General features: G+C 42.1%; 2 protein-coding genes across 2 annotated transcripts; one reads left to right on the forward strand and one right to left on the reverse strand.

Annotated features, from left to right (window-relative positions):
* Nucleotides 1-1,250: 1,250 nt before the first annotated feature.
* sprtn (SprT-like N-terminal domain) lies at nt 1,251-5,370 on the reverse strand. Its single transcript, XM_027284030.1, has 5 exons — nt 4,787-5,370; nt 4,390-4,489; nt 3,628-3,756; nt 3,246-3,540; nt 1,251-3,148 (listed from the first exon to the last, which is right to left on the reverse strand). Exons 1-5 carry the CDS (start codon nt 5,110-5,112, stop codon nt 2,148-2,150), a joined length of 1,851 nt encoding a protein of 616 aa, XP_027139831.1. The 5' UTR covers nt 5,113-5,370; the 3' UTR covers nt 1,251-2,147.
* A 2,567-nt stretch (nt 5,371-7,937) lies between these two features.
* Nucleotides 7,938-11,669, forward strand: exoc8 (exocyst complex component 8). Its single transcript, XM_027284032.1, has 4 exons — nt 7,938-9,234; nt 9,888-10,141; nt 10,274-10,522; nt 10,707-11,669. The coding sequence occupies exons 1-4, from the start codon at nt 8,085-8,087 to the stop codon at nt 11,112-11,114; spliced, it is 2,061 nt and encodes a 686-aa protein (XP_027139833.1). The 5' UTR covers nt 7,938-8,084; the 3' UTR covers nt 11,115-11,669.
* The last annotated feature ends 1,144 nt before the right edge of the window (nt 11,670-12,813 follow it).

The following is a 12,813-nucleotide window of genomic DNA, read 5'->3' on the forward strand; positions in this document are numbered from 1 at the left end:
CTTCACAGATCACACTTCCTCAAACATCAGAGGAAAATCTACACGCTTCTTACCCTGATCTATTCTTCGCTTTAAAAGCGTGATGCAGCCAGATGGCGATCAAAGATCTGTGCAGCAGCAGACTGTGAAAACTGAAATGGCGACGGATGTTTGCTGACATGCTTTGTCACTTTGCCCCTGGCCTTGCTGCAGTCTGTGCTGCAGAGACAGGAGGGCGTAGTCCTGATCAGCAGCTGGCCTCACGCTGTCTGACCTCTGCCCTCAGCCACCTCCCCCTCTTTCTGCTCACACCAGCTCTGTTACTCCCACTTTCTGTCTGCATTTTCGTCCTCCAGTGCAACTCCTTTCATTACGCCTTTCAGTGGGTTTTTTTAAATACAAGATGAGATGAGACCAGATGGTTAAATCTGCTTGAGACAACACTGACAGCATATTTAAATTCTCAAACAGGGACTGCAAAACATAAGTAGTGGATGATGTAAAATATAGTGTGGGTAATATAAGAGAGAAGAGAAATCTGATTTAAATGTGATGATGTGAATGCGGTTCATCATCTTTACGGAGCTTTATAATGAGTTGTGCAACAAAAACCCGCTAAAGAGACAAATCTTTCCCTCAGGAGTTAAAAGAGAGTAAATATTGGATTTACATTCATCATGTTGACACAAACAAGACTTCGAATACATGATTAGGTTGCCGTTTGTGTGTGAGCCTTACACCTCAGGATGATATGAGCTGTAAGGTATTCTTCCATCTCTGTGAAGAATTTCAAGAGGCCTGAAGAATTTAATCCAATAAAGTATCCAATAAATATAAGAAGGACAAAAGTCGACAGCCATGTTAGGGTGAAACTGACTTCGATGATGTTGTAACTCTTTCTGTAACTCCACCATGAGGTTGAAGTTTTGCTTTTTTATCTTCTTATTTGACACTTTATATTATTTTACTTCTGTATTCGGCATGCTGATGACTAAACTGCTGTATATTTCCAATGTTTAGCTTTTTAGTCAACTGCAATGTGTATTTGTTAACTGATGTTTGGCTTGAATCTGGTGATTAATTGGCAGGAACGAGGCTTGATGCAAAAAAACATCCAGATAAATGAAACAGTAAAAACTTTTTATTTGACACCAAATTCTAAAAAATATTTAACAGTTTCCTTTAAAACACAACATATACAAGTGGAACTTAGAGATTTGAAATTCTCATGTTGTGGTAGTAAAATCTGAACTTTGCACTCAAAAAATAAAAGTCAACAAAAGTATGTAAACCGTCCTCACTGTAGTATATCAGTATCATATCAGCGCCTTACCGAGGCACAATCAGATATCCGTGCACCAGCCTGACCCTGCAGATTGGCGCAGTGTTAATGTGAAGATGTGGAGAAATAAATAGCTGACAAGCGTGAAACCTGATTCCCACAGATCAGCAGAGGTCAGGCAGTGTCTCCTGCTGTCTGGAGGACAGATACATCGAACTACAGGAACCAGCCAAACCATCCGCCCCCAGCCAGAGATGGCAAAAATAACTTTTCTAGACACGTAACAACAGCAGCTTCTGGATTTCAACCATTATTGCTCTGCTTTCACATCATACCGATCGATTCTGAATGGACTCTCATGAATTGCTTCACTGTGAGTCTAATGTAAAAGGACAGCCACACCATGTGATCCAAACATGCAGGCTTGTAGGTCGCCCTACAGTGAAACAATTCAAGAGATTATTCACAAAACTGATCAAGATGATATGAGGAAGCAATTCTTCAAATATTTAACATAGTTTAAAACAAGAAGGCTTCAGTTTCTGACGAAATACACAAACTTGTAGCAGCCAACACGACAGAACTTTGTGGATTATTGTCAGTACTGTTTTCCCTGATGAAATTAAAGGAGAAAAAGTCGATGACCTTACTTCACTCTGTTCAACCTGCTGTTCTCTTGTTACACTAAGGCACAAACTGTCAGACAGGCACTCCTGAGAGAAGCATTATTATCACAGTGAGGTAATACTGTCCTTTTAAATCGAAAGTCAAGTTTGTGATCTGAAAGTTAAGAAAGATCAACACTCCCTGAAAACTTCTCTTAAAATCTTAAAATCTGGTTTAATTGCAACATTCCTTTTTACTTCGTGCGTCTGCTGCTCCTCGTTCAGGAGAGGCAGGAGTCAAGATGCTGGTTGATCTTTGACTCCTGCACCTTGGCTTGGCACACAGGACAGCTGACCATCAGTGCAGAGGAGGAGGAAGACGAGGAGGAAACACTGTGCAGTCCTGCCGAGGAATGTAGGGAGGAAGCTGAGGAGGAGGAGGAGGAAGTGGTGGTTGCAGTGGCAGTTCTTTGCTGCATTGCAGGTGATGTTGTCTTCGCCGACTCCCTTGATGCCGCTGAATCGCCGCCTAACGTCTTCGTGAAGAAGTTAAAGATGGTTGCAGAGCTGCTGCGGTCGTCCCACGGCCTCTTCCTCGATGGCTGACCCCCACCAGCGGCTCCTGATGTACTGTCACCATTCAAATGATTGAAATACTTGGACTGTGTCGGTTTAACTGGGCTCCCTTTGGTTCCTGTTGAAACTACAGAAGACTTGGACTGACTAGAACTAGGGTTAGATGTTCTGGGAGAGGAAGCTGAATGGGTACTTTGTTGTTTAGGGAAGGAGGAAGAAGCAGCACGGTTTGGTGATGTCAGCGAGTCTTTTTTAGTTTCTGTGTTTGAGGTGGAGGATAAACTCCCTGACTTCCTGAAGCTTGTGCTGCTGAAGAGGTCTTCAATGGACCTCTGTTTGATTTTGTTTGCTTCTTGGCTACTGCTGCTGCTGCCGTGGGGTTTGGATAATCTCACAGGCGAGCCGTTGATGTTGACAAAAACCCTTGTGTTACTGACTGACCTCTTTGTAGGTGGCTTCAGCCCCGTGGAGGTAGCTGGTCTGATGGAGGGAAAGGCACCAGAGAGTCCTTTGTTATGAACAGGAGAACTGATACTTTTGGCTGGAGATGAAGCCGTGCAGGGTTTCTTCGGAGAGGAGACGGGGCTGGACGAGGATGTTGTCACAACAGGCACCAGTGGTTTAGATGAGGGCTGTGAACTCCCTCCGAGTAGGAAACCTTTGCCACTAAATGGGATAATGTTCCTTATGTCCTGTGATCCAGGAGCTGAGAGGGAATAAAAGGTACAAATTCAGAGTCAGACGATGCAAACAAAATATAGATATTACAACAGAACACGCAGCAGAGGAAACAAGCTCATCACCTGGAGTTGTACTTGAAGGCTTTCCATTTCCCGGGGCCTTCTTCTCTGAGGTCTTCCCATCCTTTTTACCATCCTTCTTTCCTTTTTTTCCATATCCTTCAGGCTCCTTGACCTTAGTGTAGGTCCCTCCACATGTCCTCCTGTGGTCCTCCCACCAGGGGTCCAGAGAAGATGGAGCCCGGTTCATGGCCCTTTTCACAAAGCCAAAGTAAGGTTTGCGGTTCTGGCAGGGCCCGTTGCATTTCCACCAGTGCTGCCGGTACACGTCGACCTCATCATGGAAACTGTGGTAGATCTGACAAGACGACAAGAAGAGTTATTCTAAGGGTTATTTCTTGTCAAAAAAAACAAAAAAAATCTGTGTAACAGATGACACACTTACAGAAATCTTTGTCCCGGTGGCACTGTTGATCCGGTTCATGTGTTTGCAGAACTCTGGGCCGTGGCCGTCTCGGTCTCTGTTGTTCTGGGTCACAAACAGCAGCGCGTGAATCATTTCATGAAGGAGAGTCTGTGGAAACAAAAAAAGGATAATAGTTATGTGTGTTCTGTCTTTAAATTTCCAGCTCCACACTGACACACATTCACAGCCGGCAAGAGTAGCTTTGAAGAAAACTTCAATCTATCCTGATAGTTTCTTTATATTTTTATACATTCTTTAGTTTTTTAACCTCTAATCCTGCTATAAATAAACTATTTGTAGACACGTCAAGCCTTGTAACAAGCTGTAAGGTCTATTTTTGGTGCTATTCTGATATTTTTCTTTGACAGAAAATTGCTGTTTTGACACACGTGAGTGTCACAAGCAGAAGACTCAACAAACTGGTCAAGAGGTCCAGCTCTGTCCTGGACTGCCCCCTAGACTTCCTCAGAGGAAGTGGAGGAGAGGAACAACTCCTCTCACCTCCTGCATGAGACAAGACTGCAACTCCTACCATGTAAGAAGGAGCACAGCTGTCAGACTCTTTAACACCAGCACGACTTCATGACTTTCTTCTGTAGATTTCTTATTTCTTATCGGCCGTGTGTACTCAAGCTGCTGTGACAAGTGGATTTCCCTGGTGTTGGATATCAAATACTCAATTTGTATGTTTGTATGTATGTTTATGAAAAAAATCAAGATCTGAGTGACTATCCACTTCACCTCCACCAGGTCTTTTCGCGGCCTGAGCTTCAGCAGAGGCTCACTGAGTCGGATTGAACACAGTCCACCTCGGCCCTCGTAGGAACACACACCAGCACACCTGTGAGACAGGAACAGGAAATGTTAGAGACACATCACAGAGACCTTTCAAAATGACAGCCTCTTCCCTCATATGTTTAAAATAGCCTGATCTGATTCAATTGCATTGTCCTATTTTAACCTGTTTTTAATGTTGTATTCTTGTAATTTGATACTTGTATGGTTCTTTTTCTTTGTTTCTGTTATTTGCTGTCTACTCTCATTCATTGTAATATTGTATAATGTATTATTATGATGACACATGCAACACTGAGAGCATTTTATAGCAGTGACAACACAATAAACAGGTCAGACTCACAGTGTCATTCTTGGGCTCCACTTCACCTCCACCCCGCAGAGTTTCCCCCAGAAGAAAGTGTCGTTAAACTCCAGAAACATGGCTCTGACATCGGGGTTGGGGTCCAGCATCTCCCACGTCTCGTCCACGATAGACAGCGGCCTCTCGGGCCGGACAGCCGGCTGCTTCCAGTAGGGCACAACATCGGCTCCTACCTCCACCTTCCGTTTCTTACTGCTTTGTCCGAGGCTGTTATCCTCAAACCCGTTTGATGGAAACAACGAGGTCTCGTACTCGTCGTTGAACTGCTCCTGCAGCTGCACGGCGAGCAGGAAGTCTTCATCCATCACAGCGCGGAGAAGAGGCGGCTAGTTCACTTAGCTTTGGCTGGAGCTAACTAAATCAGCTCAAACAAACACGTGACAGACTCACCGGAGCCAAACACAGTCTGTAAAATATGTTTATAAAATATACTGTCCGTAAAAACTCTCTGATCCGTGTCATGATGTCGACAAAAACATCCACATCTTCGAGGATGTTCGCCAACTGTCAGCCCGAAGCTAGTGCCAACATTTCACTGTCACAGTTACAACCACAACATCCGGTAATAAGTATTTCAAAATAAAACACATGACATTAGATTAGATTAGATTATACTTTATTCATCCCACCGCGGGGAAATTTACTTGTTAGAGCAGCAAAAGGAAAGTGTAGCATACACTACAGAATTAGAAAAAAGTAGAAAAGGCAAAAAAACAAAACAAAACAACAACAATAAACAGACAGAAATATCTATAACCTACAATAAACACAAAAAACAACCAACCTTCAAAACAGACAAGTGCTGAGGATAAAAGTGGTATGATATATAAAAAGAGTATTGTAATGTAAAGTGACCATAGTGTATTGCAAGAGTAGTGACCATAATATAAGATATTATATTAAGAATAAAAGCAAATAACATCTTATTTTAGAGGAGTAATATGTGGTTATTACAGCATTTATTTAGTTTGCACAAAGTGCACTTATTTGTTTTATTATGCAGGATATAGTGATGTTTTTAAATGGTTGTATATACTGACAATAGTGACAGTATATCTAGACAAAAAGGCAATGCATTTCCATCACTGTAGGGTACCGGAAAAATACAATTTACTGAGCTTTGAGGATTTTAGATTATTTTCAAATTTGTGCCGTGTTTATAAAAGTTTAAATGGTTTGGCCACTCCTCCACTAAGTGACTTTGTGTATACTGTATTTTGTATCATGTGTCCTGTGTGTTTTTTCTTTGTTTGTTATTGTGCTGTAATATGTTTTAATTGTGTCTGCAGAAGGGACTGCAGATGAAAAGTAGCTGTAAGCTAACTCTGGTGCAGTACATCAGATGTAATCGTTGATGTTTATGTTTAATACTGTACATGGCCCCATTAAATGAATTAAATAAAATATAGTGTGCTCTTGTTGTGAAGTTCATTTTCCGCTCGTGGTTTGAGTAACTCTGGCAAACGTGACACAACTCTCGCGCGTTTGAAATCGAAGCAATGAATTCTGGGATTTGTTGTCTTCTTCAGTTAAAGTAGTTGTCCGATCAAAAATAAACTCGGGGATGTTCTGTTGTATTAAATTCGTAAAAAAAAGTAATAAGGCGTGTTTTATATGTAGTTTATATTTAAAATGCTATAATAAAATTATAAACTCGACCTCTCCAAACGACTAAACTTAATTTAAAAGTGTTTGTTTTCATATGAATTGTTGGCCATATTTTTTTTTTGTCAGTCCCGTGACGTTCAAGGCGTCAACCACTGTCAGTGTACGACAGTGGGAAGTTCGTTTTTTTTAGGGAGTCAGATCATTTGACTCTTTCGGCTCCTAAACGACTCTTTGTTTTATCAAAGCCTAATTTAGCACTGTTGACTTGTGATTCGTATGTGTACACATATATCACTTAAATTACCTTTGTACTGAAGCATTCACAAGTAAAAATAATTTTCTTTTTTTTTCTTTTCTAATACCAATAAAATGCTGTAGCCAATTGTTTTCATTGCATTTACAGACCTGTGTAACTCTCTTAAACCACCCAAATCAATGACTTGCTCAAATAAATTAATAAAATAAATAACTTAAGTGCATTTTACATCAAAAACAAACTTGACTTATTTAGACATATTAAATTCAGGTGACTTATCCTGATTGAGTTCTGTCAATTTTATTGGAGTTGACTACACTAAGATACATTTAGTGTAGTGTATTACAAATAATGTAATAGGCATTTGTTTGGCAGAATATATGAAATAAGTGACTCGTAGTCTTAGAGCTGTACCAGCCAGACTACTGCCACCCGTAGGCAAAGCACCCGAGCTGCCCCGTGGGCGAAGGCCTGACCACCAGACACTCACCAGAAAGCTCCTCTCAAGGGTCTGTCTCCAGAAGAGGGCCTCGGTTTCTCTAATCTAATCAAAATGGGCTGAGTACGTAAAACCAATCAGAGCTGATTTTATATGACTGTACTTATGCTTTGTGTAAATCTACCCTCTGTTATTTTAATTTTTTCTTTCTCTTTTTTTTGTGAATAGAGTGTATATTACACGTAGGGGTGCGCTCCCTGGTTTGGTTGTTATTGGGCTATTATTTCCATCTGGAATAGTTAGGATCCAGAGGAGAGAGCTCTAGAAGGGCAGTAAGTTCAACATCACTGTATCTGTGACAAACTGAGTTAAAGTATGTATGAAAAGTTGTATGTGATGGAGGTCTGCCTTTCTGAATAAAAAAGAATGCCTAATTTTTTTTATATTGGCATTAAATAATTATTATTTCACAGAGCACTGGTATCCTGTTGTGTTAGACGGCAGAAATGACAAAACCATATCTAACCCATGGCCTGACTGCATTGTTATATGGATTGAGAGGTACCTTTAATTGTTTGGGAGACTTGAATTTCTTTTAATGAAACTTGCGAAAGGAAACTTAAGCGAAATTAAATCCATCATAAAACCATTGAAATGCCGATTTACTGGGCTATAGTCGTTTGTCTTGCAGAAAAGAGAAAAAAATGTTTAAGATTGTTTCCGGTAATCATATTTAACCCCAGAAAATCCGTAAATTGACAAGGGAATAAAATGTTTGCAGTACATGCGTGAAAGGGGAGTCGGATTCTGAGGGGAGAGTCGAAAAATTTGAACCGGCTCGTCCGCGAACGACACATCACGACAGTATACGACTTCCTGTTTGGGTTACAACCGGATACAAACCGAGGAGTCTCCAAGAAGTCTTCTTGTGTCTCCGTTCAGCAGGACTCTGTCCACACTTTATCGGTGGAAAGATGTCGGAAACAGGGAACCGGCTGCGGAAGCTGCTCGAGTCGCCCAATTTCGACCCGCAAAATTACGTCAAGCAGCTGTCACAGCAGTCCGATGGCGACAGAGATCTGCAGGAGCACCGTCAGAAAATCCAAAACCTGGCCGACGAGACGGCTCAAAACCTGAAGAAAAACGTCTACAAGAACTACAGACAGTTCATAGAGACGGCCAAAGAGATCTCATACCTGGAGAGCGAGATGTACCAGCTGAGTCACATCCTGACCGAGCAGAAGAGCATCATGGAGAGCATCACCCAGGCCTTGTTGTCCACAGATAAAGATGAGACCTCCAAAGAGATGCAGGCTGCTTTCCCTAAAGAAACAGAGGAGGTGAAGCAGAGGACGCTCACCTCACTGCTGGAGAAAGTGGAAGGGGGTAAGAACATCATGGACACCCCAGGGAGACACCTAGTCTACAATGGTGATCTCGTAGAGTTTGATGTTGACAACATGTCCCCGATCCAGAGGGTGCACGCCTTCCTGATGAATGACTGTCTGCTGATCGCCACCTGGCTGCCAAACCGCAGAGGAACCGTGAAGTACAAATACAACGCCCTGTACGACCTGGAGAGCTTCGCCGTGGTCAACGTTAAAGACAACCCACCCATGAAAGACATGTTCAAGATCCTCATGTTCCCAGACAGTCGCATCTTCCAGGCGGAGAACAGCAAAATCAAGAAGGAGTGGCTGGAGATCCTGGACGAAACCAAGAAGAACAAAGTCACCAAGGACAAGCACAAGAAAGAGGAGGAGGTCCCAACGTCTCCTGTAAGAGTCGAGGTGTCCACCAATCCTTTCGACATGGATGACGATGAGCCAGCCGGTGCTGAAGAAAGCGTGAACCTCAGCCTTGAGTGGATCCAGGAGCTGCCAGAAGATCTGGACGTCTGCATCGCCCAGAGAGACTTTGAGGGCGCCGTGGACCTGCTGGACAAGCTCAACGAGTATCTGAAAGACCAGCCGGTCACGCAGAGGGTCAAAGAGCTGAGGCTGAAGGTGGACGAGCGTGTGCGGCAGCTGACGGAGGTTCTGGTGTTTGAGTTGTCTCCGGATCGGTCACTTCGTGGTGGACCTAAAGCCACCCGTCGGGCCGTGTCCCAGCTGATCAGACTAGGTCCTGCTTTGTTTTATTTCTCATTAACACAAAGTTCTTCTGCAGCAGAATATATATTCGAATTGCACAGTTCAAGCACAGCGTTGTCAAGAGAGTGTTTCACTTCCCACACCTGAATTATTTGCTGTAATTTTGCATAGTTAAATCTACTTTAAATACTCGAGTCAAGCATGCAAACAACTACACAACCACACACGTTCTTTAAGATTTTTACCTTGAAGAATCAGAATCAGATTTGATTTTCGCATACAAAGAATTCGTCTTGGTGTTATTGGTGCATAACAAACATTAATAATCAAAAATCTTACAATGTAAATATATGTACACTCTGTTTTAAAAGTGGTGTACAGTTTGTGCAGGAAAATACAAAGTGGGGGTAAATAATAAATCATGCCTTCAATGTTTCACACGTATTTAGTCCATATTAGGGTATTTTATTTTGTAATTATTGATTCAGTGTCCATTACTAAATACCTAAAGCCCAAGGTGATGTCTTTTAATAGCTTGTTTTGTCCAACCAACTGTCCAAAATATTCACGATGAGGCTGAAACTAGTCAATGTTTGAAGAAGAACTTAACATTTAATCGATTATCAAACTCCTTAAACAGCCTTAAACTTCACACTGTATGATGTGAAAACTCTGTTGTTGCAGGTCAGTCCACCAAAGCCTGCGAGCTGTTCCTGAAGAACCGCGCCGCTGCGGTCCAGACGGCCATACGGCAGCTTCGCATCGAAGGAGCCACGCTGCTCTACATCCACAAACTCTGCAACATCTTCTTCACCAGCTTGCTGGAGACGGCCAAAGAGTTTGAGATGGACTTTGCAGGGAACACAGGCTGCTACTCGGCCTTCGTGGTCTGGTCCAGATCAGCCATGAGGATGTTTGTGGACGCATTCAGCAAGCAGGTAGGCAGCGGAGGTAGACTCTCACTTACTTTGGTGGGCAAATTTAAGGCTGCGGCTTTAAAGTAGATGAGAGGAGCATGTGAAAGTCTAAAAAAAAAAAATCCTAATGAAGTGAGTTTTTGTCTTTATCAGGTGTTTGACAGTAAGGAGAGCCTGTCGACAGCAGCAGAGTGTGTTAAAGTGGCGAAGGAGCATTGTCAGCAGCTGACTGAGATCGGCCTCGACCTGACCTTCACCCTGCAGTCTCTGCTGGTCAAAGACATCAAGGCTGGCCTGCTGAGCTACAAAGACATTATCATGGAAGCCACCAAGCACCGAAACTCTGAAGAGATGTGGAGGAGGATGAATCTCATGACCCCCGAGGCTCTGGCTAAACTCAAGGTGGTTTTTCTTATGTTGTTTTGTGTGTTTGTTTTTCTTCACTAATTTTAAGCCTTATAAAGATTCACCCTCAGTACAGTTGTCATGAACAGGGAAATTACTGTTTTTTTGTACCAGGCTGTAAATATGTTTAATCACTGTTATTTTTTATATGTTGAAACTCTATCAATCTTTTTCTCTGCAGGATGAGATGCGCAGCTGTGGCATGGGCAGCTTCGAGCAGTACACTGGCGACGACTGCTGGGTGAACCTGAGCTACACTATCGTGGCCTTCACAAAGCAGATGATGAACTTCTTGGAGGAAGGCCTGAAGCTCTACTTCCCCGAGCTGCACATGGTGCTGCTGGAGAGCCTGAGGGAGATCATCCTGGTGGCCGTGCAGCACGTGGACTACAGCCTCCGCTGCGAGCAGGACCCCGAGAAGAAGACCTTCATCATGCAGAACGCCACCTTCCTCCACGACACTGTGCTGCCGGTGGTGGAGCGGAGGTTCGAGGAGGGCGTGGGCAAGCCGGCCAAACAGCTGCAGGACCTGAGGAAGAGCACCAGGCCTGTTCGAGTCAATCCAGAGAGTACCACCTCTTTGGTCTGAGACTGATGGGAACTGAGACTGCAAAATTAAATGTTTTTTTTACTGACTGCTCTGCATATTTCAACTCCCATTTTAGAAATAACCACTTGATATTGGTTGTTTTGAGATTGCAGGACAGGAAATGCATGGACACATGGAGCTACTTTGCACCTGAATTTGTACCAACCCACACAAGAATGATCTGATGTTAGTACTGCTTTCAAAAATCTTTGTTTGTTAATTTGTTAATTTTCTGACCAGATTGGTAATTTCATGAACAATTGTACGCACATTTTCTCTGAAATTTCATTATACAACCTATTACAGATATTGGCAAAAGTCTGATTTTAATGTGTGTGGTCTAATGTTTATGTTGTTTAAAGGTTTTAGGGAAATATAATATGATGTTTGATTCAAACTTTTGACTCCACTCAACCATTGTTAGACACTAAATAATCTCTTAGGAATGACTAAAAGGGATGACTGAAAAACAAATGCACAGCTAAATATTCACTGTTTGTGAACTTGCGTTTAACAAAAACACATGAAATTGAATAAAGTGGTCACATAAGTGCAGTCTTGTGGTCAGAAAGTTTCTTGGAACAACATAAGAGCTGTTTGGTGCTTCGAAATGGCAACAAACTAAAAGATACCATTACCATCTTTAGTTATATTTTGAGTAATTATGCATTTATAGGTTAGCAACACTGCCACTTTCATTATATGTAGGCTGTTATGGGAGTTCACTGTATAATAATTTAATTTTCACATTGAACCAATCAGACAGACAAAATTCTAAGTCGGGTATAACTGTAAAATATTTTACAAACTCTACATGCACCATGTTGGCAGTCCTGCCTCTTCTGCCTCCCAGCTGATCTGTGCGGATCATCATGGATGCTCAAACAAGCCATCTGTAATGGCACCTACCTGTCAGTCAAAGCAGCCACACTGTTAATTATGCATAACCACAGACCAAAAACATTTTTTGTACCAGCTTTAAACATGTTTATTTCTTTCTGCCATGACTGATTAAGTTAGAGAGTTAGTAATGATAACTATAATTATCAGTTAACCCCAAGCGATGCCTAATAGTAGTAATAATGATAATAATAATAGTATTTGTCGTGGAGCTCATGCAGGACCACAGCAGCAGGCACAACAAAGCCCTGATGTGTATATGCTGTGATCCATGAGAACCTGCAAGACAAGAAAGCAGAATAACAGAAACAAGAGGTGGGTGTGCTGGTCAGTAGAGGAACAATTTTGTCCAGAAACAAGAATGCAGGTTTCCCTAACGCTCAGCAGCCTTTTCTTATTTGATATGGGCACAGATTGACAGAGAATTACGCCAGCTGAACACAGTGAACTGTGATGAATGGTCCGTTTAGTCAGCCACAACAGACCAACAGACGTAAATGTCAAGGCGTTTGTTTTGCCACTAGGTGTCAATATAACTAGATATTATAGATGTTGGGCAGAGGTTTGGAGTAATTATAATCCAGTTAATCACATAGTGGTACATGTCCTGTGCATTAAATAAAATAAGATAAATTAAGCTGATATAACTTTAATTCAAGCACTAACTCTAGGCTCAAATACTCTTTTAGTCCTTTTAGTTCAGGAATTCATATAAACTTAAAAGAATAGTGGGCATGACACTGGAGACATAATCTGTCTCTGTTTTATATCATATATTTTGCATTTGTGTTTCCTAATA

The sequence above is a fragment of the Larimichthys crocea genome, chromosome XI (assembly GCF_000972845.2).
Source record: "Larimichthys crocea isolate SSNF chromosome XI, L_crocea_2.0, whole genome shotgun sequence".
NCBI classification, from domain to species: Eukaryota; Metazoa; Chordata; class Actinopteri; family Sciaenidae; genus Larimichthys; species Larimichthys crocea.

Bases quoted from the DNA above. Each gene is read 5' to 3' on its own strand.
- sprtn (XM_027284030.1), bottom strand. From the start codon at position 5,112: ATGGATGAAGACTTCCTGCTCGCCGTGCAGCTGCAGGAGCAGTTCAAC. The intron at 3,757-4,389 runs GTGAAGTGGATA...TTGTTTCCACAG, and splicing joins CGCGAAAAGACCTGGTGGAG to ACTCTCCTTCATGAAATGAT. The intron at 3,541-3,627 runs GTAAGTGTGTCA...TCGTCTTGTCAG, and splicing joins CCACCGGGACAAAGATTTCT to ATCTACCACAGTTTCCATGA.
- exoc8 (XM_027284032.1), top strand. From the start codon at position 8,085: ATGTCGGAAACAGGGAACCGGCTGCGGAAGCTGCTCGAGTCGCCCAAT. The intron at 9,235-9,887 runs GTCCTGCTTTGT...CTGTTGTTGCAG, and splicing joins GTCCCAGCTGATCAGACTAG to GTCAGTCCACCAAAGCCTGC. The intron at 10,142-10,273 runs GTAGGCAGCGGA...TGTCTTTATCAG, and splicing joins TGGACGCATTCAGCAAGCAG to GTGTTTGACAGTAAGGAGAG.